The sequence below is a fragment of the Strix uralensis genome, chromosome 1 (assembly GCF_047716275.1).
Source record: "Strix uralensis isolate ZFMK-TIS-50842 chromosome 1, bStrUra1, whole genome shotgun sequence".
Classification (NCBI taxonomy): domain Eukaryota; kingdom Metazoa; phylum Chordata; class Aves; order Strigiformes; family Strigidae; genus Strix; species Strix uralensis.
Genome location: NC_133972.1, coordinates 33,601,575 through 33,625,402, shown reverse-complemented (window position 1 = coordinate 33,625,402; position 23,828 = coordinate 33,601,575). Strand labels below are relative to the sequence as shown.

The 23,828-nt window shown below is 39.4% G+C and overlaps 1 protein-coding gene across 2 annotated transcripts in view; it reads left to right on the top strand.

Annotated features, from left to right (window-relative positions):
* Positions 1–23,828, top strand: part of CREB5 (cAMP responsive element binding protein 5) — a 262,348-nt gene that overhangs the window by 48,949 nt on the left and 189,571 nt on the right. For both annotated transcript variants that reach the window (XM_074861958.1, XM_074861948.1), the window contains one exon: positions 6,667–6,788. In XM_074861958.1, coding sequence (XP_074718059.1) covers positions 6,667–6,788 — 122 coding nt within the window. The remainder of the gene's footprint in view (positions 1–6,666; positions 6,789–23,828) is intronic.

Below are 23,828 nucleotides of genomic sequence, written 5' to 3'. Positions count from 1 at the left end.
AATTATCTACTCTGTTTCCAGAGATTGCTAATCCCCAGTCTGCGGTCAGAATGGTATCAATAATATTTAACACACACTGAGCATATCTTCTATAAACTATTATTGGAGGTAGGCACTAAAACTGAGGAGTTGTTGGTCTTGTACCAATACAACATCTTAGAAATTAAGCAAAGTATGACTTGGGAAGTAGGAACTTTTTCTTGTGTGAAATCTGTGCTGAGGTGTGAAATAGCAATTTGTAAATGAGAGATAAAGTTATGTTGTATGTAAAATTATATGTTGCTATGTAGGTGGGGTCAGTGTTTAATAAACAAGGTTCTGTGACCTCATTGAAACTATGGTTTATCAGGTATGTCTAGGCAAGAGCTTCCTTGTTATCAGATAGCTCCACTATATTTTCTTCCATTTTTTCATGCTGGCTGAAGAAGAACAAGTTTCATTAAATCCAGTGACTCTTGAACTAATTCAGAAATTCCAGATACATATGTACACTGAAGAGCTTTCTGTTCCTTGACTGTATAAATGGGAGGGAAGTCCGTGAGAGGCATTTCATTAAAATGCAAGTGATTCTTTTGTTGAATATTTGACATTGCAATCTTTTTTCTGTCTCTTTAATTTAAAAATATTTGTTCCTTTTTGTGTATGTGTTTTATTTTCGTTGTTTAGAAAGTCTTGTTATGAGTATGGATAGAAAGTCATTGATGGTTTCTGTTTCGATTTTTCCTAGCCAAAAAAGAGCTGTTTGAGATAACACAGAATATCTTGTGTAAGTTTTGCATGCTAGTCATCATTGCAGGAAACTTTGTAGTTAGGTTGACTGAAATAGATGTTATTTTTTTTTGCTGTTGTACTAACTGAACATGGCATTGCTTTGAAACTCTGTAGTTTGTTGTGTGTCAAAGCTTTTTTGTTTTAACACCGAAATATTAATGCCTGTGGGACAGATTGTTCCCTCTAGGTAAGTACTAAAGCTGTGTGGAACTGAACTTTGGGAGCTGGGGACACAGAAATTCCTGTGGTATCAGATATGGGAAAGAAGGAGTGATACCTTACCATTGTTGAAGGGGGTCAAGTCCTTCCAGAAGTGCTGCTAGCAGATACAGGAGAGGCCAGGATTATCTATATAGAAAACTTGTTTCTTCCTGATTCTATTTACTGAAATCTAATCCTCTAGATTTTTGGTGGTAAAGCCCACTGTGGAGATAGAAACAGTCTTCTCTATATGAAAAAGTGTATGTTCTAAAGGTAGTGCAAATGTATTACTTTTCCCAGGTAATGCCCATGTCAGTGAGGTAAATTATGGCATCCTTGGTTGGCTTGATTTTTTTCCTCCTTGTGGTTTACACAGGGAGGTTTATCTAGGCATGAATTTTGTGGAGTGCAAAATGATTTGACATAAGGAAAAATAATTGTTTGATTTCTTGTTTGCTTCTGTGTTCCTTGCTTTACCAAATAATGAAATGAAGTGTCTTCTAAAACGCGACTGGTCAGGTTCTGAGTGACCAGAAGAGACTATAAATGTGTTGTACCCAGTATGTTACCCCCACAGAAAGTCCAGCCAGCGCTTTAAACAGTAAAGTTCTTAGAAGTCCTTATCTGTGAGCCCCTGGGTGAGGTCAGTTCCACTGGGTATGACTGGGTGCACCTCTTTCTCCTCTTCTCTTCCATCACCTGCTTTGGGTGTCGTGACCATGAGCTTCTTGGTGCACTTAGGAAATAACCTGCCAAATCAGTGAAGAAACCTTCCTGAATTTCTCAGGACATTCCTCTTTCCTTGTGGCTGGTTGATAGGCAGCCCTTCAAATGTCAGTGCTAGCTCTATTACTCTGACTTTATTATCATTGTGTGAAAATATAACATGGGTGAGTATGTAACTTCAGCAGAGCCCACAGCTGAACAAGCCAAATGCCTGTTATTACTGCACATCAGACTAAACATTTTTTTTTTTGTTTTAAAGAAAGATGAAGAATCAAGTTACACACTTCGGAGCTGTGCTGTTGGATATCTCTTTCTGAATCTGAATTTTTATTTTTATTTCAAAATGAAAGCTTGTTTCACATAACTGTCCTTTGGTTCTCCAGATTTTTCTTAACTGGTAGCAGCTTCAAGTTTTCATTCATGCTTTGAGGGATGAAACCCTAGGATCCAAGGTAGTTTTACAAAATGCATTCAAATAAACTCTCTATATAGCAAGCTAATGTGGCATTTCTTGGGCTGTTTTTTTTTGAAAGCAATATATTGAGACTGGATGTCCTTTCTGAGACTATTATTTCAGTAATTACAAAAAATGACCCAAAACCCAACAATGCATAGCCAAACATATGGGATCTCTTTACTGAAGACTTCAAATTTCTCATTGCCTTATAGCATATATTTTTCAGTTATTCTGGAGAATCAGGGCATCACTTCAGACACTGAGGACAGGTTTTCAAAATGGTCAGGAACAAAAATATATTCAGTATATCAGGTTCTGGTCAGAATCTGATTGCTTAGTGGGTCTGAAATCCTCTCCTGTAAGATACAGTAGGTTGACTTGAGATGCACAGGTAGACCATTTGATCTTGCTCTGGAGCTTTTATGTTGTCCACTTATATTTTTGAGGTTTATTTAAACTTAATGTTTCTTGCAGCCTTTGTGGTCATGACTGTGTCATCGGAGAGGCTGATTATTCACCTGAGTAATAGGCTGAACAAAATATTTATTGTCTAGTCTGAAGTTTGACAGGTTCTGTGTTCAACCTGGTGGTAAGGGTGAGTTAGAAATAACTTCCTAAGTAATTATCAGATGATGCAGGTTCACCTGTGAAGTGACAGTTGGCTAGAGGTAGATGCCTCAAAGCATAGTAAACTAGTTCTGGCAGCAGTTGAGAGTGGAAAGATTTTTACATGTTGAACAAGGGGACTGGGTTGGGATGGTTGGGATGGCCAGATACCTAGGGTTAACCCAGACAGACCTGTATCACAAGCTGCCCAGTTCAAAATGCAGCTTGAGACATTGAAGTCCTGGTTTGTGTGGCAAACAGCATGTGTGCTGACAGCTTCAGGAATGCTGAGAGTGATGCTAGCTCTGACTAAGTTTTGATCCAGATGGGTCTGGCACATCCAGTTGCTGAAGCACAACAAATGAGAGCCCTGTTCTCAGTGAGTCTGCAATAGTTGTGGGCCCTGGTGATAGCAACAAAAGGTTTGTTTGTACCAACAGGGAACAGTGAGGTCAGGCACAAGCTGTTGGAGCTATTAATGCATTTTTAAGTGCTGAGAATTAGGAATATTTTATTAATTCTGGGAGACCTGAATGTGTAACTTACGCTAGGGTCTCCTTTGAGATATTGTTCCCAATTAAAACACAAAGGCTTGCCTAATCTAGGTAAAAGAATTACTGTGGTGTTGAGAGTAATATCTTCTACTTGTCTGCCCTACCTCCTGAAGGAGAACTGGTGTTTTGCAGGCAAAATAGTTGGTTGCCTCAGGCAGGAGCAAAGAAAGCCCACTGGACTTGGTAGCCCTAAAGTCCTGAAACCAGTGAGTGCAGCATATGTGCAATGCAACTACTGTACAATGTAAAGTCTCAGCATTTTAAAGTCTGAATCTTTATCAGTTCCACTCTCATACAAACACAGAGGTTTCATGGACTTCTGGTTTCTGTGAATGTATGAAGTATTACAAGGTAGAAAGGCAGCTCTTGTTTTGCATCTGGTTGAGCTGGTTTACAGGAGGTCTGTGGATGGGATTTAGGCTGGGTAGTTAGTGATGTTCCCTCCCTGATTGGGAGAAGAGGGGGGCTGTCTGTTTTAACAAAACCTTGCGACTTCCTGCTGGTTTGATTTCTGGATCGTAGAAACTACAGTAATTGGATTGCGGAGACTGAGATAGTCATTTAAGATCACCGTGTCAATATGTAGGTGATGTAAATAGTGTCATTATCGGTTTTGATGCTTTTAGATAATAACGTAGTTAATTGGAAAGATCAACTGTAGGCAACACATTTGATTATCTCTGCTTGTGGTGCAGAAGATACACTTTCAGCATGTGTAGAGAAAAGCTGATTAGGCCTTTGTGCATTCGTGCACTGGGTTACTTGTTTTCACTGTTAAAATGGATTTACTTCACTGAGATAACTTTTTGTGTGTGTGTGTTTGTCTAACGTTCATGGGATAGATGCTGAACAGATCAGCAGCTTCAGCTGCATGTGCCTGATCACCACCTTGTTACCCATTAAGTTGCATCTGACCTAATGTAGCTGGTTGTAGTAATGCCTGATTTCTGGATCAGCTGTGAACCTTGATGGAAAATAACAAGATCTTATCTATGTTTGTGTATTCTCTTCTGCCCTGCTCCCCAAATTCTGGGCTCAGGCAACTCTGAAAAAAAAACTTAGGACTTTTGATTTTAGTGAAAGTGGTGCAATCAACTTCTTTATGAAACCCTAGTTTCTCATCTTGGTCATGAAATTGGTACCTTGCTTATTTGATATGGATATACCACTTCTGAAAATAAAACACTTCCTCTATTTGCCTCACATTCAAATATTAACATGCCCTTTATATGGAGGAAGGCTTGGCAACGATTATCTTTGTTTTTCTACAAAGCATTCTTGTTGTTCACTAAAGTAATATTTAATCCTTTTTGGAAATAAAATCTATTTCTCCTGCGTTTTAGTGCACTTAATTTCCACTACAAACTCTAGTCCAAGGGCCAAAGACAAACCTGGTGTAAATTAACTGAGTTCAGTGAGGTTACCCTAGAGATTAGTTTGGCACTACTTATTTAGAATATGGACCTGTACAGTGCTGAGTGTCCTCAGCTCCCATCAATGTCAGCACCTCGTTGATTCAGCTTCTTGTGCTGAGTTCTTGCAAGATTCTTGGAAAGTCTTATGTTTCTGTCTCTGGTAATACGGTAGTTAGCTGTGAAAACTAATAGATAAATATGTGTGCATTCCCAAACACTTGAGTTTTGTTTCCTTTAAGATCACAAGTAGGATGCTCAAGCCAAAAGAAATAAAGCAGAATTTTAACATTAAGGACTTGCTTTTTATGTTACATCAATATGTTCCATCAGAAATATAAATGTAAATGAGTGTGTTTGCCCTTGGATTACTTGAGAATGTCAAACCTGTAGGACCACACCTGATACAGGTGGAAATTGGCTTCAGCTGGCTTTATAATGGAGGAGGCTGATCCTCCCCCTTAGATTCCAAGTGAAAACTGCATTTCCTTTTGTATGGCTTGTTTTTGTGCTGCCTTTTTGTTTAGGGATTGCTGTGTGTTTCTCTGCTGATCATATAAAGTTCCCTGTAAGGAGGAGATATTAGAACTTGACCCAGCTTAGCTAGGTTCAAGAAACTAAATTTTTCTTCAGAACTCACTGAAGTGGGAAGCTTTTTTCTGAAGTCAGAATTGGCCCAATACGGGCAACTGGTATTAGTATGACAGAGTTTTTATTCTTTATGGAATGAATTTCAAACTATAGGGTAATTGTCAATCCTATGCAGAAGATTGTTTTTGAAGAGAGTGAGTCCAGTCTTTCCATAAAATTAGGTACAAAGCAGCTTGAGCTGGTATGGGGCTTGGGAAGAAGAAGCTAACATGCAAGAGAGTATTTATTTATCTGTTTATTAAATGTGTATAAAGCTGATAGAACCATATGGACTCTCCCCTGTTTTTGTTAATATGGTTCTGTATTGTAATTTTGAGGGGGAGAAGAGGAAGCTGAGGTGGAATAGTTAAGAACTCACCTCAGAATGAATGGAGGTGCCTCAGAGCTGACCTCTGAGGAATCCTTGGTTCCCAATTTTGGTCTTGATTTTTTTCACTTCCTGAAGAAAGACTAGCCAAGGTCATCACTGAAACTACAGTCTACAGGGCAATTTAGCTTGTCTGTTTCACAGACTTTTGAAAAGGCAGCTGGAAACCTTGTACCTTCTTGAGCCCCTCCTGCCTGTGGCATTAAAGAGAATCCTGTCCTTCCCCAAATTATTTCTGAGTGCAAAAAATTCCTAGAGATGAAGGCATGCGTTACAAATCTTTTGACTCCAAATCTCCTGGTTTATGTGTATTATCAATACTTTTAGGTCTAAAACACATAAGGACACTTCTTTGTGGTCAAAGTTTAACATTTCATAGCTTTTCTAAATGTCGTTTTGCTCCTTCTTGAAAAATTGTGTTAGAAGCAGAACTTCTTGCTGTGGCTAACTTCATGTGTTTTGCAAAGTACGTGTATGTTTGAGGTGGTATTCAAGCACTTGAAGGTGTTAACTGATGCGTATCTGCAGCAGTTACCTGTGTGCTGTGCATTATGATGTGCACTGTGTGTTGTTTTGCATGCACCTATTATTGGAGGTTTATAGACAGTTATAATGACCATTTGCACACGTGAAGGATATGCACTTGTGTTATGTGCCCTGTGAAAACCTGCCCTGTTTTCTTTCTGGTTGAATGACGACTGCTGCCTGTTTTCGGACACTGTTGGCAAGCACTGACTGTCTGTAGTGCATAGTGTTGAAATTCAGCGCTGTGTGGTTTGTTTTTAATGATGGTGTGGTAGGGGTGGGAAGGCATGGAGAGGTTAGTTAGAACCTCTCTTTTCCAGGAAGGCTATTTAACTGTCTACCTCTCCTTTCCTTTTAATATTAAATACCAATGATCATTTCTTGTCATATTCTCAGATCAGACTCCTACACCAACACGCTTTCTGAAGAACTGTGAGGAAGTGGGCCTCTTCAACGACATCGATTGCTCCCTAGAGCACGAGTTTAGGAAGGCACAAGAAGAAGAAAACAACAAAAGGGTGAGTGTGAGCATCCCAAACCCTTCCTCCCCCTTTGGTTCCTTAAAATATTGAAGGACACTGTCTGAAAGCAGACAGTACCTGTAGTAACCTTTTGATTAGAAACTAGGTGAAACTGTACCTTGTGATATGCTTTTTAAAGTATTGAAGCAATTGACAAAAAAAAACAGCATTGAATTTCCAAAAGTGTGTAACTGTTTGCCAGGGTTTGATTCCAAGTCTCTGCTTTTAAATAAACTATAACACAAACCACACACCTCTTGAGAGAGAGGCTTGGGAAAAGTATATCATCTTTGAAGTAAGGATTTCAAACTAGCTCAAATACCTTATAGGGAAATGTGGATTATGAGAAGGCATTTACTTTACATACACACACAGAAAAAAGTTTTGCTCTTTCCTCTGCAACACAATGGGCCCCTGGATTTATTTGTCATCATTACCAGCTTTATCGTGTTTCTGTATTTCTCTTAAAGTATTCATGTTGAAGGGGGAAACTTGTAATACCTAGTAGATAACATATCTCATTTCCAATTACTATTCTTTTAGTCTCAGTATTTGTAAGTTTAGGTTGAATTATATAGGCCACTTTGTATGGGGTTAAGTGTACTCCCGTGCCCAAAGCTTGTTAGAGTGTTTTGAGGGATCCTAAAGAGCTGTTAAAGTTTTCAAGGAATTGTAAAAGAGCTTAATGCACTACAGAGGCCAGAAAGAGGTAATGCACGAAATTTTAACTTTTCAAATAAGCATCCAAAGTTCTCGTTGCTTTTGAGAACTAAAACACATGAGTAATATGGGGCTTCCTACAGGAGCATATTGCTCCCTGCAGCCCTCCAACAACCTGCCCAGTGCCTCCCCTTCACAATGTTCCCTTTTGTGCCTTTCTTTTCCCCTCTCCCATTTCTGCAGCTCTTAGAAATTCTTAGGTAATGTGTCCCCTGTTGTAGGAGTTCCCCAGTTATTGAACACTGTGTTTGGCTTAGTTCTCACAGTAATCTCTACTTGTGTAATTTGAACATTAACCGACACCATAGACTAAAAGTAGGAAAAGGTGGCCATGAACCAGCTATGATGCTAAAGCCAAAAGGCCCTTCTTCTTAGCTTGCCTCAGAATTGTTTTGCCTTTTGGAGTGTCTGTGCCTCCAGTTGCTAGGGCTTCCTCTATAGGTACTGTTTCTTATAGCTGATGTATTGTGTCATTTGCTTTGCCTGTGGTGATTGCCGTCCGCCTCAAAATTCATATATGCGAGGCATGTGTGTGCTGCTGTGGCTTGTGAAATCTGGAGGTAGCAGCATTTAGGGATCTTGAGGTCTGCAAAGTAAAGGCCCAAGAGGACTTTTTGGAAAAAAGAGGTAAAGCTGATTGCTGAGGTGCAGAGCGGGAGATGAGGCTTGTAGAATGAATATGGGGAAGGAGTCTAGGAGTGGTTTGGTTTTGGCTTGTAGGGAGGGGAGTCTAGGGATGGTTTATTTGTGGCTCATAAGAAAAGAGTCTGGGACAGATAGAGAAGAAGAGAAGAGAGGCTGCAGTGTGGTATGCTGAACAAGGGAAAAGAGTGTCCAAACGTGAGAGAGTCCCAAGTTTTGGTCAAGGATTGGGAGAGAGCCCAGACTGACCCTCACAGCTTTGTCTGCAGGACAAATGTTAGGAAACAGCCATGTAATGAGATAAATGTGTCTAATTTCAGATTTAGCTTGTAAAAACGTGTTTTATGTGCTGTAGAGGTGTGGTTTATGAGCTGTAGAGGGGAATCTTCGTCAGAATCAAGGAGAACATTTCTGTACATTCCTACTTTGTGAATTACAGAAGCATTTCTTTCTGCATGGTGTTTGTTTTGCAGGAGTAGGAGATGAGAAATCTACTGTTGTGGACTTCTGTGCAGTTAGCTACAGATTGCAATGCTTGATGTTGCAGAGTCCATTTCAGTTTACAAGGTATAGTTGCACAATCTGATTAGAACCTAGACAAGGGCATAAAGTTACCTGATAATTCCAGTTGTTTAGTGGCCTCTGGAAGTCTTTTTCTGCCCTTCTCCTACCAACCCCTGCAGCTGCCATTGGTGATCTCCAGGGATCAAATGAGTGATAGGGGGAGGTAAAGCATGGGGGGAAAAAAAAAAAAGAGGGGGTGAAGAAAAGAAAAAAAAGAACAACAACAAAAAAAAAGGCAAAAGTCCCACTAGCTAGCTAACCTGTAACATTTGCTCTGTGTTTCCAATTAGTCTGCTGTATGTTCATTCTTACATTACCGACTGACTGTCAGATAGGAATCTGAAGCTGGCCCCAGTAGGGCTTTACGCAAATGTAAGAGGCAAAGGCCACGACAGAAAGGGACTCCTTGGCTGCAGCTTTTGCTAACGAAAAGCTTTTAACAGCCTGTCCCTGGAATATGAGTGCAATGTAGCATTGTCCTAATGGACCTACCAACACTTGGAGACTAAGACTAGCTGCATGGAAATCATATTCATGGCTCAGAAAAGTCTTCCAAAAATATTTTTGGTTGTGTTAATTTCTCTGAACTCTGAAATAAATAGTTTTGTTTATTTTAGTATATCACTATGGCTTAGCACACAGCTTGACACTGAAATCTTGTAAGAGAAAAGCACTTTTTTTTTTTTAAATCCTTGAGAGTCATCATTTGAAAACTCAAAGAATAAAGTTCAATTAGCTGCATTCTTTCTTTTTTTTTTTTTTTTTCCTTTTCTGAGTGGGAGCCCATGGATAATCCATGAGAATTTGTTGTGATTAAGCTGATTATGTGGACTGGTGACATTCCAAATTAGCTGTGAAGCGCTGAGTGCATGGTTTTAGGAATATCATGTGTACCTTTTTTTGTAAAGGTAGTATTGAGGGGAAAGCACTTGCATTAATATCCCAGCTGCTTATCTAGTGACAAATCACTTAACATGTTTCTGCCATAGTTGCTCATGTGTAAAGTGGGAGCAGGGTCTCTTTCTGCCTCACATACTTGATACTTCTTATGATTGTAAACTCATCTGTCAAGGACCATCTCTTAAAATATACATGGGTTAACCTTTGCTTGGGGACTGAGTGGACTCAAGTAGTAATAGTGATGATGACCTCCAGGACCTGAACTGAAATGAGAAAAGTAAAGTTATAAAATGGAAGGGAGATTGTCAGTTTGTTTTGGCTCCTCTGTTGCCTATACCACCAAATATTAGCTGAAGTCTCTGCTTGAGAAAGGCCTACTCCCTATATGCAAAGGATGCTGTAGGTCAGCAATAAGCATATTGATAAGCATATGAGAAAGAGGCTTTTTGCATCCTCTTGACAGCACCCTTCCTGACATAAGCATCCTACCTGCCAAATTCACCACCAAAATTAGCACAGGTAAAAGCACACCTATACTATATTTCTACTTGCAAAAGTGTAAATATTAAAGCTCTTAGAAGCTTGAGGCAGGCTGCAATTGACAGCTTGGCCCCAGGCAGAATCTGCAAACCAAATCAACAAGGCAGGTAGCGTTGGAAGATCAGATGACCATCTTAGCCTACTAGCTGCAGGTTTTAGGTTTACAGTGCTTGGAGCGTTAAGTATCCAAAGTGTTTGTAATGGGTTATACTTGCAAACACATGACCTTTGCTGCTACTGAAGAGACCCTGCTGTTGCATCTTATTTTGAGCATTGAGCTTGGGTCTGAGAGGACAATGTCAAAGATGGGAAGAGTCAGAATCTATTTCTGAATAACTAATTGGACCGGCTTTATTAAAATGCATCTAGCCTGACCCCCATGCATGAAATGAGAAGGAGTGGAAATATGCTTAGTGTAGCACGTTAAGTAGTATTTAGAAATAGTGAGTTGAATATTTTAAATACGAGGGCATTTTTAAAATCACGGTCTGCTTATGCTAGAATTTGTATGCATCACTTCCTAAGGCTTATCCTGCAACTTTGAAATCTTCTAACCAGTGTTCAGTGCTGCAAGATAATATGTAAACTATGCAGATGAGGCAGGGAAACAGCTATTCTCAAATACAGTTTGGTTTTAATGTGGTTGTTCAGTGTCAGTTCAGGAAGCTCGTGGCCAGTAAGTCCTCTACAAGTCTTAGTATTCCAGTTCTAAATATACTATCCCACTGTAGACACCTCACTGCTAGAAAAGCATCAGAAAAATTGAAGTAGTCCAGTAAAGAAAAAGAGCAAAAATAAATATAGAGCATTTGGTGAATGAATGAGTTCAGTCTACAGAATTATTAAAAAGCCTGAATGTCCAATTTAGTTGTGTTAAGCAAAGGATGATGCTGCAGTCTGATGCATATTTGAAAGGCATAAACTTGCTCTGTACCTTCTAAGTTCTCATTCTACCTTGTATATATTTCTGTGTATCGTCACAAGAAGATAGATAAAATGCACTTGTGTAGCTTACATCACCTCACCATTTCATGCTGAATTCAGTGACCCTCTAATATCCAGAAGAGAATTCTTGCAAGTATTTTCTGAATGTCATAGCTCTGTGCTGTAGCCTATGAGCATGGGGAAGATTATTTAATACAAGGCAAGCTGGAAATGACAAAATCTGTCTCTTGAGCAGTGCAGTTTGGTGAAAAATTTAACTTAATTTTCACACCTTGTTTGAATTTTATGCAATGTATACTTGGTTCACAGGATTTGCCCTCTGTCTTCTGAAAAGTATGCAGAAAAAACATGATGGGTTTTTCTTGATTTAAGTATTTTTTTTAAAGGAAACTTTTTTTCATTGCAGTGAGGAGATAAAAAGTAAATACCAAATCAGTGCTCCTAAATTTGACGGAATAAGAATGTCTAATAAGCATTTCTTGTGTTACACAAACTTGGTGGGATTTGCTGATACTTTTCTGTTTTGGAGGCTTATTTTAAGTTAACCAACCAAAAAAGGGCCTGATACTGTTTGCTCATGTCAATGGTGGGAGAAGCAGGCCCTGGAGGACATGCTGCTCGTTTGTAAAAGATGCCATTTTGAAATCTGACTTTCCCAGTAGGAGAAGCTGGAAGAGCTGTGTTGATTGGATATCAGGAGACACTTCATAGCTTGTTTTAATCTGGTCCATCATTCCGTTAAAGAGGAAAGTTCACTCCTACATTTAATTGTTGACAATACAGTAGCTAAAACTAGCAGTGCAGTAAACGGGACCCTTAGGCAGGAAAGGGTGATATGGTACCCATATATGAAAAGAAAAAATAGTCATGTTGATAAAGCATGCTGTATAAGTCTTTGTGTTTTAGAAGCCTATACTGTAATAGTAATAGGTTATATAGTAATGTTGGCAATGCACTCTGTTGGTAAAAGAGAAGAACAGGGATGAAAGGTTCATTATGGTGGTTGGCTGGGCTGATGGATGACAAATTCAACACTGGTCATTTATGAAAAACAGCTATCCTCTCAAGGAGTGCACTCGCCTAACTTCTTCCCTCTCACATGATTAATGTGCAGCACAGAGCCTTGTTTCAAGAATATGTATGCATTTTTTGTCCAGTTTTCTAATAATGCAGGACAGGAGACCTGCAGATTCGTTTTCCTTTTAAGTATGGTCTTGTGGGGGGAGGTGGTGTCAGTGCTACAGTGTGCTGGTGTAGACCAGTATGACTTCTGAGTATGTGTCCTGCTTTTACAGCAATCACCTTAGCTCCAGTTTTCCCTTGTGAATACTCTGAAACTCCAGTGGGGTCATTGAGAAGAATAGTGTGCTGGTCCACATTTCAGAGGCAAGTGCTCTGAAACAGCTGAATTTTGCTTACAAAGTAACACAAACCAACAAACTCATAAGCCTGCTCCTGGAGCACTTTTGACTCATTGACTGACAGACTGTACAGCAGAAGAAAGCAAAGGCCTATGTTTAAATGCTTACTGTTTTGATTTTTTTTCTTAATTATGAAATCATAACATACACATATATGCATTCCCCCTCCTTTTATCTAAACATGAGGTAAGAATGTTCATATTTTTTCAAGTCAGAGGTCCCTCTGACTTCTTATTCTCCCACTGAGATTGAGTATCTTATACGGTGAGTATGTTATAGCAGATGCAAAATAAGACTAGGAATGATTTATGTTAATATAGTGCTTAAGGGCCAGGGTACTGTTGTAGGTATTGTAATAACTTCAAGCTGTTACTTTATCAATCAGTTAAGCTGTTGTCAAGGTGATAGCTCAAAACTCTTAAGTTCAAAGTCCAAAATGCCACCCCACATTAAAGATTTCAGTGTAATAGTTCCTATACTCTAAATATAACATCTGTATGTGTGAAGATGTGAGCATCTTCACAGCATAGCATTTCTTCTGGGTGACGCATTGAAGTACTGTAAAGATACATTATAACTCTGTATGAGTTTTTCCAATGGGTTATTCTGAGTTTTCATATGCATTAATTGCATCAGGTTACTGATCTGCTTTATGGGCTCACTGTTGGTTTATAAAACCCCCTTTTTCTTAATAATTAACTTTTGCAGCACTCCTGTGGAGAAGGGAAATGCTTTGTCTCTTATTTTCTAAGGAAAAACAGATTCCAGAGGATGTTGTTTTCCAAATCTCCTTCCTAGTAAGACACCAACCTCTTGTAGGAATCGCAGATGTGGAGCGAGAATTGCAGGAGAGCTGGGTCCTCTCCACTGTTCTGCCAAGCAAGCGGCTTTCTGTCTCTTTTGGTTCCTAAATATCTTTAGCCGTGTGGCCCCAAAAGATTGATAGACACCTTCAAAGGCATTTTGGTGCCTTGCTCTCACTGAACTAAAGCAGGAGCGAATCAGTGAGCTACCATAAAGGATCTGGGCTCAAGTGATGTGCTGAAAATTGCACAGGAAGTCTGTGGCAGAGCCTCGGATTGATTCCATATCTCCTCGGTCTCAGCATAGGGCATCCCACAAACCATGTGTGTTAAAGATTTATCAGCTGTTGTTCGGTGTTGCTAAAGACAGGAAGAATGCTCTGCTCCTCTCTCCAGATGGGTAGGCTTGCTGGATTTTAACTGCTTTTCTTGCAGAGCTTTCATGGTAGACATGTGGTGGTATGTTATATTTTATATGGCAATTCTGCAGTTGGCACTTTAGTCCCCAGACTTTGTGAGTCCTGTTTCGAGCATGTATCGATGTCCAGGCGCTTAGTTACCACACTGAACTGTGTTACAAAAGGGACGCTTTCTGCCTAACAGTGCAGAAAAGCTGTCAAGACAACAGAGTTCATAACATGACCTTGCAGAAACATTCAGAGGAATAGGCTTTAATTTAGGCTTGTTGCTGCTGGTACAACATTTTATCTTCTGCTGGCGGGCAGGTCTGTCTTATCTTCTTCTGTAGCAATGGATTGTGTTTGAATAGATTTAGATCCTCATACTCTGAGAGAAAACCTGAATGTTTTTCCAGCAGTAAGTGCCTATATCATGCAGAAAGGCAATTCTTGAGGGCATACGTTTTTGATTGAGCTAAACCTCCCTAACCATAATCCTTCCATGTTCTTCTGAATTCCAGTTGATGAATCATTCTGCAGAGCTCCGTCAGGACAGTCCTCTTTCCTTCTGCTTCTTATTGTCTCTTTCCCAAAGAAGTTGAGTCACCCGCTTGTAATGTTTGGGTTTTTGTTGTGTTTTGTATATTTTGGCTACCCCCAAAAAAGGAGGCCTGCCTGATTTCATTCTGACATTTCTTTCACAGCAACATGGAATAGTTGTGCATTTTGCCATGGTCTTCCTATGGCTGTTTTTAATGGCACAGCTTTCTTGTTACCAGTTCAGATTTCAGCAGCATGGACCGGATGACACATGACGAAGGGATAAACCTTCCCTGTAGTGGATTTTTTTATAAGTCTATCTCTTAGGTAAAGCCCCTAAATCTTGGAAATCTCTTTAGAGCATACATTCTGCTATTAAACACGAGCTCTTTGCTCCCCAGAGTGGACTGCAGCCTATATGGTTGGGTAGGTAATAAGATACTGCTGATATATTTCAGAGCAAGGTGCACTTTTACTTTATTTATGAAGATAGACATGCTGGTCGAGGGCTTAATCACAGCTGATAAATCATTTTAAGAAAGCCTATTAGAACCATATGCTGATTCTTTGTATTAATATGGTGTGTCTGTTTCTAGTCTAATAAGGCAGGGTTTCTTCCCCCTCTCTCTTCCCCCTGCCTGGTGTGCAAACTGTTTATCTGTTTAAGTGGTATCGCTTGCTTGGGGGCATTTCTCTCTTTAAGAGGTATTGTTAATAAAGCAAGATGAACAGAGGAGAGAGGGATTCTCTCTCTCCAGAGGGAGCAAAGCTGCATGTTTTTGGTCACCTTTGTTGAGATGCAGTTGCAGAGAAAAGGTCCAAAAGCTGAGATGAGGAAACCCATCGGTTAAAGACTGAACCATGGCATGGCCTTCACGGCAGCATAAGGTTGTCATTTTGACCCAGGTGGTTACAATCCTGGAGCCCGAGAGCTGTGAGGGGGTGGGTGTGCTGACATTTTGGTTACCTCACCTTTCCCTCACTCAGAGAGGGCTGCTGCGGGAACAGGTTCCACGGCCATCTAATGAGATCCACATTGGTGAAGTTATTCCATGCCAAGTCCTATTTATCATTAATTGGTGGGTTCGCTTGCAGATCTTTCCTATTATTTGCTGATTATACCCCTACATGTTTTATTATCTTGCCAAAATTCAAATGCTAATAATTTCTTGATTTATTGTTTGTTTATAACTCTGTCTACTGCCTAAATAGACATAGTTAGAAGATTTCAAAACAGCAACAGCTCTTTTGCTGACTGGGTTTCTTTCACGATTTGCACATGGCAGTCGTCTATTTATAAACCTCCGTAGGGACTCCTAAACCTTTACAGTTGGGTTCCTCCCACCACTTCAGCCCCTTTTCTCCCTTGCTCCCCCAAGGCAAGTCTTGTTTTTTTGGCATAAAGACAATGATGGTGATTGTTATGCGGAGAAAATATCCACAGGCTATGAACCGTGGGTAAGGATTTTTAATTTGTACCTCAAGCAAAATAAATTGGAAATTAGAGACATCCAGGAGAGTAAGGGTATTTTCACCGTAAGGTAGGCGATGGTGATCTGAGTTGCTGGTATTCTTTAGTCTTACAAAATGTGAAACCGAAAAACTGAAAACTTACTCTACACCACTTGTGTGCACTCTGTAGCATGACCCATTTGCAGTACTGTACAACATTACTGTATTGCTAAAAGCCCCCAAACTTGACTGTTAAATCTGAAGTACTTTGGAGTAACAAAAGGAGTAGTGGAGAAAAGAAAGAAGGCAGAGCAACTGACCACATGCCATGGCAGTTAATGAATGCTATACTTGGATGTATAGCCTCATACATCTCTGGGGCAGTTCCATTGACTTTAATGGAATTTAAATTTTTAGCCTATTACAACTAAGCAAAGATCTGAAGGGAGAAAAGCCTTTACTCAGAGCCTGGAAAAAAAACCCCTGTGGTCTTGAAGAGATGTGAAGTATCTGGGTACTTGTTCATGTCCTGATAATATGTAAAAATAGGGCCTTTTAAAACCCATAGTAGGGAGCAAAAAAAATGTACATTTTAACTGTTTCCTTATTCTAGTTTCTCTCTTACATGCTTCTCTACAGAAGCTGCCAAGTCCTCTCTTACCAAATAAATATCAGCTTGTTTTCTTCCCTGAAATGTGAGTAAACTGTGTGTGGCTCAGTCTGGTCCCTGGGAAGGGAACAGACATTGGTTCGCCATGTGAATGTACATGTCAAAGTGCAGCTCTGAAAGCCAGTCTGGGGCTGGGTGGGGAGAGACACAGGGAGAATGAACTCAGTGTTACAAACCGTCTCTTTTGAATTTCTACAACCTATTAGTCACAGCAAGCTGCCCTTATTGATTTTGGTAAGAGAGGTCACTTTTAATCCTCTAAAGTGGAGAGAGCTGCATGCACTCTCCATAGCATGACATTAAAATTGACACAGCTCTGCATCAGTTCTATGAAAATGCCCTAAACCTAGATGGATTATTGCCTTGCCTTTCAATGGATACAAGCTGCTAACCAGAGCATGCTAACCTGGATTAGGTGTAAAAGCTTTAAGATACTTGATAAGGAAAGCACAGCCAAAAGAAGATAGAAAATATGTGAGCATGCTAAAACAGCTGCCCCTGCAGAAATAGGCCATTAGTCTTAAGAAACTTTATTTTCTCATTTTTTAAAAATTAAAAAGTCAACAGAGCGGAGTTGAGATTGTCATATAAAAGAATAAATAAAAGCTGACCTTACTCTATGATTATGAGAAAAGCTTTATTCTGGCCGATGGCCCTTGCTAGTTTTGTTTATGTTCTTTAGAGAACTAAATCTTTGAATACAATTAGAATAGTCCAACTTGAATCTTAAGTGTGCCTCAAAATAAACAGCAGAGGTGAACTCTCAGCAGTTTTCTTTTCATCTTTGTTATCCTTGCCCTGATCTGTTTTTCCTGCCTAATGATCATTTGTAGCATACTATTATTAAGAGAAATCTTGATGGAAAAATGTGCTTAATGGGGATAGGAAAATTGTTGTGAGCCTGAGAAGTTTTTTCTTTCTTTGGAATTCCAGAAAATGGCTACTGCCCCTTTTGATTTTGTGCTAGTTTTTATTTGGAAATTTGTTTTCTGAAGGTTTTGCTGATTTTTCTGTGAGTCTCAGTAAAAATGTACAATGTAGTGTTTAGGGAAATTTGTTGGCTTGACGTGTAAGCCTTGTGTTCTCCCTTTTCATTAGTTGTAGCTTGCTCCAGTATTTCTTATTAAAGGTTAAAAATTCTTTTTCTAAATAAAAGACATCTGCAAAAGGAACTGCAGTAAAAAACCATTAAGGTACAATGTCAAACTCTAAGCTGCGTAGCTTGTAAGTGTAATGCCTGTGATAATGGAAGTGCTTGACTTCCATGCCACAGCACCTTTCAATAAGCTAGAAGTACCCTATGGTTGTTAGTTGAGTAGGTCTCTGAGCTCCTTCTCAACAGAGATTAAAGTATGTGTGTGTCTGTGGGCAGTGTGGCTTCCCCTCCTACATTAAGAGTTATTTGCTCTTCCTCCCCTTCCTCCCTCACCTGAGGTGGGGGTGGTATTTTCTCACTGTTTCTGGGCTTCTCAAAGCACAGGGAAATTCAAAGTAGGCACAGAAAGGGAGCTGGCTTTTGCCTTCATCACTGTCACTGAAAAATGGCACCTGGAAGAAAAGGTAAAAGCTGCCTCATCTGCAGATTGGGCTTCTATCTGACAGCTTATTTTTGCCCCAGTCCTATCTTTTTTTTTTTTCCTATCAAGGTAGAAAGAAAAATACGGTACATTGCCAGTCCCTTCTCCTTTGCGTTGGAAGAGTCCTCCCTGATGTCCTAACACTGTATGGGATAGAGGGGAGAGAGAAAGGAGGAAGACTGGAAAGTATGGGATGATGAAGAGGAGAAAGGAATGAAAGAAAAAAGTACCTTTCATTTTCACTTATGTAAAGGACTTATTCCTACCCCAGGTCAGACTTGGTGGGGAAAATGGAAAGGAAAATCCACACAGAAGAAGAGGAAAAGTAATATTACACAGACTTGAAGAAAGCTGAAGGGGGCTGCCATGAGGCTGTAAAAGTGAGAGAAATGAATGAAACAAAGAACAGCACTCACATGAGGCGGACATTAAAAAGGCAGTTCTTTGTTTTCTGACAAGTGGGGTGTTAAAATATTCCTGTGATGTACTTGTTAGCAGAATTGGATAAACAGAGATAGAGGAGTGTGAAAGTATAATTTCCTTTTCTCCCCACCACCCCTCCAACCCAGGAAAATTAGCTTCTCCACTTAATGTTGAATTGAGATGTCAGGGGATGCAGCTGTACAAGAGAAGAGGAGACATGAAGTTGCTCAGTTGATGTTGGGCATTAGAATAGTTTTTACCTGAAAAAGGGAGAGTAAGCCTGGACATTGTTTCTGCTTTCAGTGGTCTTTATAAAACATTCTTTCTCTCATCACACTCCTGTCTTACCTCTGCAATCTAAGTGTATGTCCGTTGCTGCTTCTCTAATGGCAAAGTTACCATAGTTCTGTTCCATTTATGCTGCTTTTTGTTCCAATACAGTAAACTCATGCAAATGTGAATGCCAACATACATGTTTCAAGAAAACCAGGAAAGCTATTAAGTGTATTACACCTCTGCACATAAGTTATTATTTTGTGGATTATTGTTTGGCTGGAATCTTTTTCAGGTACAGTTCTCTTATCCCAATTTCTTTTCTTTGCTTCATCCGTCTCAGCCAGTTAAATGTGTATATAACTGATTTTCTGAAATGGGGCCAAAGTCCATGTACTTCAATAGCTCTTAAACATGTGGTTAACTTCAAGCATGTGTGTAGGGGTTTGCTGAATAGAGATAGTTTGCTGAATCAGGACTTCCCAACACTAAGATTTTAAATTGCAAACAATCCTCCATTTTAGTGTATTTTAACTACTGCCTCCTGTGGACTATAGGTAACTGTTGTTACTTGAGTTCTGCAGGTGAAGAAAGTTGTAGTTGATTGAACAGTAATTTAAGGGTAAAAACAATCTTTCTGATATCCTGCTGTGACAACTATTTTTTTACTTACTCCTAATAAATAACTTAATTATGTTACATGAAAGGGAATAATGATTGGAATTTTATGTTATGATTAAAAACTTATTTTTCTGGAGGAATAAAAAAGATCTGCTGCTTTTAAAAAAAGTAATTTGTTATAGCTTTTTCCTTTTTTTTTTTTTATTTTTCATGAGATTTTTGTATTTTTTAACAAAATGTGGTGCTGAGAGGGTAGTGTGTTTTTGCCATTATTGTCCAAATATACATAAGGCACCTATCCAGTCTTTTGGATACATAAATTTGTGTGACATCTTGAGAAAGTACTTTTGAAGAACAATAAAAGTGTGTGTGTATATATATCTGTAAAAAAACTAAAAAAAAAAAAAAACCCAAAACCCACCCCCTCAAACCTACCAACCAGCCAATCAAACTGCCAACCTCCCCCCATCCCCCACCCTAAAAGAAGGCACAGCAAAAATACAGTTGCCTTTCTCGTTCACTTGCATCCTTTCCTGTGTAGGGATAAATGGGATAGGGCTGCCTGCCCAGTGTTGTTTTGGTTTTCTCCATCCTGGATCACAGGTAGGGTGGGGTGGAAGGGTGGAAAGTAGGTTCCACAGAGCAAATGCGTCTGTTGGAAGGTGCAGGCAAGGGGAAAGAGGCAGTGAGGGAAATGTTCCTTTCAAAATACTTCTTAATATGCTATTAGTGATGGAGTACCCAAATTGCCTTCTTGATGACAGTTGGGGAAGAAGCAAACCATATTTTACTATTGTGGTTGATACACTTGATACAGTGTTTTAAAACAAAGTGCTCTTCCCTTGTTTTTGTGTAAGGTGGTAAGACTTAAAAATATAATTGGGCTTTCCCCTTCTTTTCTTACTACTTCTCAATATTCGTTTCCTCACATTCCATCTTCAAACCAGCTAATCTGTATCCCCTTCTTCTTGAATAGCATTATCCTGACAACAGAGCAGTGAAAAGAGCCGAGACTGCAAGACTTCTAACAATGCCGGAGGGCCCCAGGAATAGGAATGCCCTGAAAAAAATGTGCTCCCATCCAGCTGCCCTTCATATTGTTGTCTCCCTATCCAATTTACTAGAGAATTTCCCACTGGCTCTTGGCTCATTCCCAAATGAGAATGTAATCTTTTAAAGATTACACTGCATAATGGAGGGACAAGGAGCTCTTTATTAACTGGGATGGGGAGTCACTTGCTATTAGGCAAGGGAGAGGGATGGGCTGTAGTATTGTTTTGTGAGCTCTGCTTTCTGCCCCTTCTTGTCTCCTCAGCCATAGGACACCAGGTTGGGAGTGGGGAAACCACTGCAGCTGCACTGGAAAAGAAATAATTTAATGTAGGTTATGATTATGGCAATTACTTTTATAATGTGAGGGATTATACCGTAACTATTATATTGCCAACAAGATTAAATTAGTAGCCTAAGACCACAGCATGTTTTCCAAGAAAATAAAAAAATCTCTGCTTGTTCCAGAGTTGATGTGTTCAAAGACTATTAATACAGTGTGAAAGAGCTGATCAGCTAAGGAACCGAATGTGCTGTCTGTACAGATACTGTCTGGATCAGATCCCTGTCACTTCGACTTCCATGAGCTGTGTCAGCTAGACACCCTCACCCCTTTTGGGATGTAAAGCAATGTGGTACTCTGGTAACTTTAAATGCTCTTTCTCTCTCCTATCAAGCAGATAAGCTTCTGCCAGTAATAGTTAATAAAGAGATAACCAGAAGTTATACTTGCAATGGGAAAATTTTAAAAACTTCACAAAGGGACCAGATTTGCTCATGTAAACCCATGAATTGATTGGAAAGCTTCAGCATCAAAATGCTTTCATACTGTGCTCTCCTTTTACTAAATCTTTTTAAAATGTTGGTTAATACAGAGGAGATACTTATGCAAAATGAGGTAATCTTAGGTTACTTCTAGTATGAGGTGAGTTTTGCTGAAGTTGTTGGGAGTCTGTAGTGTGATTTTTTTTTTTTTTTTTTTTTATTAAATTTCTTTTTTGGCCTGCATGCAAGGTCATAGATGAGACTTTGTTCTACAGATAGTACAGATATAGCCTTGTATAGACTGTTAATGATAGGAGTATAAGCTAAGTTAATTATGCAGGAAGAGCAGTTTCCTTTTGTTCATCAGCTGGAAAATGACTAGAAAATTAAATTTTGGAGAATTCAGAAATATATCATGTGTTGATCATTACCAGCAAATTAACTGGCTTCATGGAAGAGCCAATGTTCTTACTCTAAAGAGAAATGTAGGTGAACAAGATAATTCTATAAATATTTTTATTAATTTTTAATATGCTATGTGCTGTATGATATCTTAAGGAGTTGATTTCATTTTTGTTGTGCTTTATGAAAATACCTGTTATCACACAAAGCTTTTTGATACATTTGGAAAAACTGGACATGTATTTGTAAATCAAGCTTTTCTTCCTTCTCTTCTTTTCTAGGGAAGAACGGGAGTTATGGATAACAAATCAAAGTCAAATGAGAATACTGTTGGTTTTGGCAGGATATGAAACCTGTGAATGGCAGGCTGTACCTTACTTTATTCTTTTTTTTTCTTCCCTTCCCCTTCTCCTTTCCCTTCCTCTTCTGGGTACAGAAAAAAGCAAATCTGATTTCATTGTGCTCTTATGCTGAATCTTTGCAGAACTTACCAGTGGCACATATGAACTGTTTGTCGTCATGACAAGGACTATTTGCTTTCTGACCTTGCTATTCATTTGAGCTTGAAAGAGTCACCTTAGGCAAAAGGTGTTCTCAGGTACCTTCTGGGATTGAGAGCACTGGGTGCTGTTAAAAAGTTGGTATTGAAAGCTGATTTCATAATTTTCTTGTGGTGTCTAACCACGCTAACAAGGTTACACCTCTATTTGCTAACTGCAAAGCATCCTTTGTCAGAGGTCTTTCCATTCCCTTCCTTGGCTTATATCTCTTTCAGACACAGTTCCTACGTTCCAAGTGAAACATCCTGTATTAATCTCCTCCGAGGGCTTTTTAGGTTTGTCCCTGGTGCATTAGATCCTCACTGGTAGGAACAGTTGCACAAGGAATCAACTTGTTTTCTTATGTCTCCTATGCCCAGGGCATCTTATTAAGGGTTTGGTTGCTGCTTGCTTTTAGAGAGAAGGTCAGTATAGGTTTATTGCACATCTGCCAGTAGGTTGCAAAATACTAGATCCTCATAGCGACATACGTGCCCACCAGGCAAGTGTTACTTTTCACAGACTGCACAGAGGGAATCCTAACCCATGGAAAGGGACCGACCAGATGCCTGAAGGCCGCACCTCAAGCTGTCACAGGAGTTTCACCAGTTCTTGCTGTTCATTGGCTTTCCTGACCTCTGTGCATCATGTGCTTAAGTGACTTCTTGAAAGTTGGACTGTGGCTCAGGGCACTAACTGCAGCCGGTAGCGCAACATGATCTGCTGGAAATTGTAAAGTCAGTGATACAGATTTGCGTGGACTTCTGTGTGTGCCCTCTCAATGTTAATAGGTAATAAAACACTAACATTTCAGCGTGAGGGTTTTTCTGTTTTTTTGGTGTGACCCTGTGTTTAACTGCCAAAAAGACACAGGTGTAAAAGTTTTGAAGTTATATGAGAAGTACTGGAATACCACCTAGAGATACTGGCATGTTCAGAAGGTCTTGCAGTAAAGCCTAGGTGGTTTTCTTGATAATGTTGGTGCTAGAGCATAAACTGAATTGAATGTAAATTTTTTCTTTCTTTTCTACAAACATCCCAGGGGAATTATTTTTAGAGCCAATGGGAAATTTCTGTAAGACCTTCTCATAAGTCACTTTTCACATTTTTCTTGTTTTCCTGCTGACCTGTAACCTCCCTGTCTTTTTAACACTTTGAAAACTTTCTGCATTTTTATGTCAGTTTCTATGTCGATTGATGTTGAAATCAGTTTCAAAACCACAGCTGAAACTTTTATTTACCAAAATATTTAGCTTTCCGTTTAGCCTGGCCCTAGACCGAACACATCTGTATTAAAGTAGCCCAACAAGTCAGCTTCTTTTTGTCTCCTCTGACTTGTAACTGGCCATGTGAGTACCCTTAGCTTGCCCCAAATATTATGGAAGTGGGGAGAGAAGCATGTAAAGGTCATTACTGTGGTTTACTTGATGGACAGTAGTTTATTGTAAACTGCTGTGACTCAATTGTTTTTGATACTCTGTTTATCATATCTCAACAGAAAGACGTTAGGGAAGCTTCTGATCTTTCCAGCACTTGGAAGAGCCACATCTCATGAGGTTTTTTTTGTCATGATACAATATGGACTGTAAAATGCTTGCGTGAAGCATGTTATTTGCTATATGTCTGTAGAAGACCAATGTTTTGATCCCATCTTTAAGTAATACTGTAGTGCACTTAACTCCTAAATTCTGAGCCTTATTTTTACATTGAATCTTTTCAGCTGAATGATTTTTTTATTGCTTTTAAACTATAGGTATTTTTGTAAAATACAAGTATAACATAGAAAACGTAC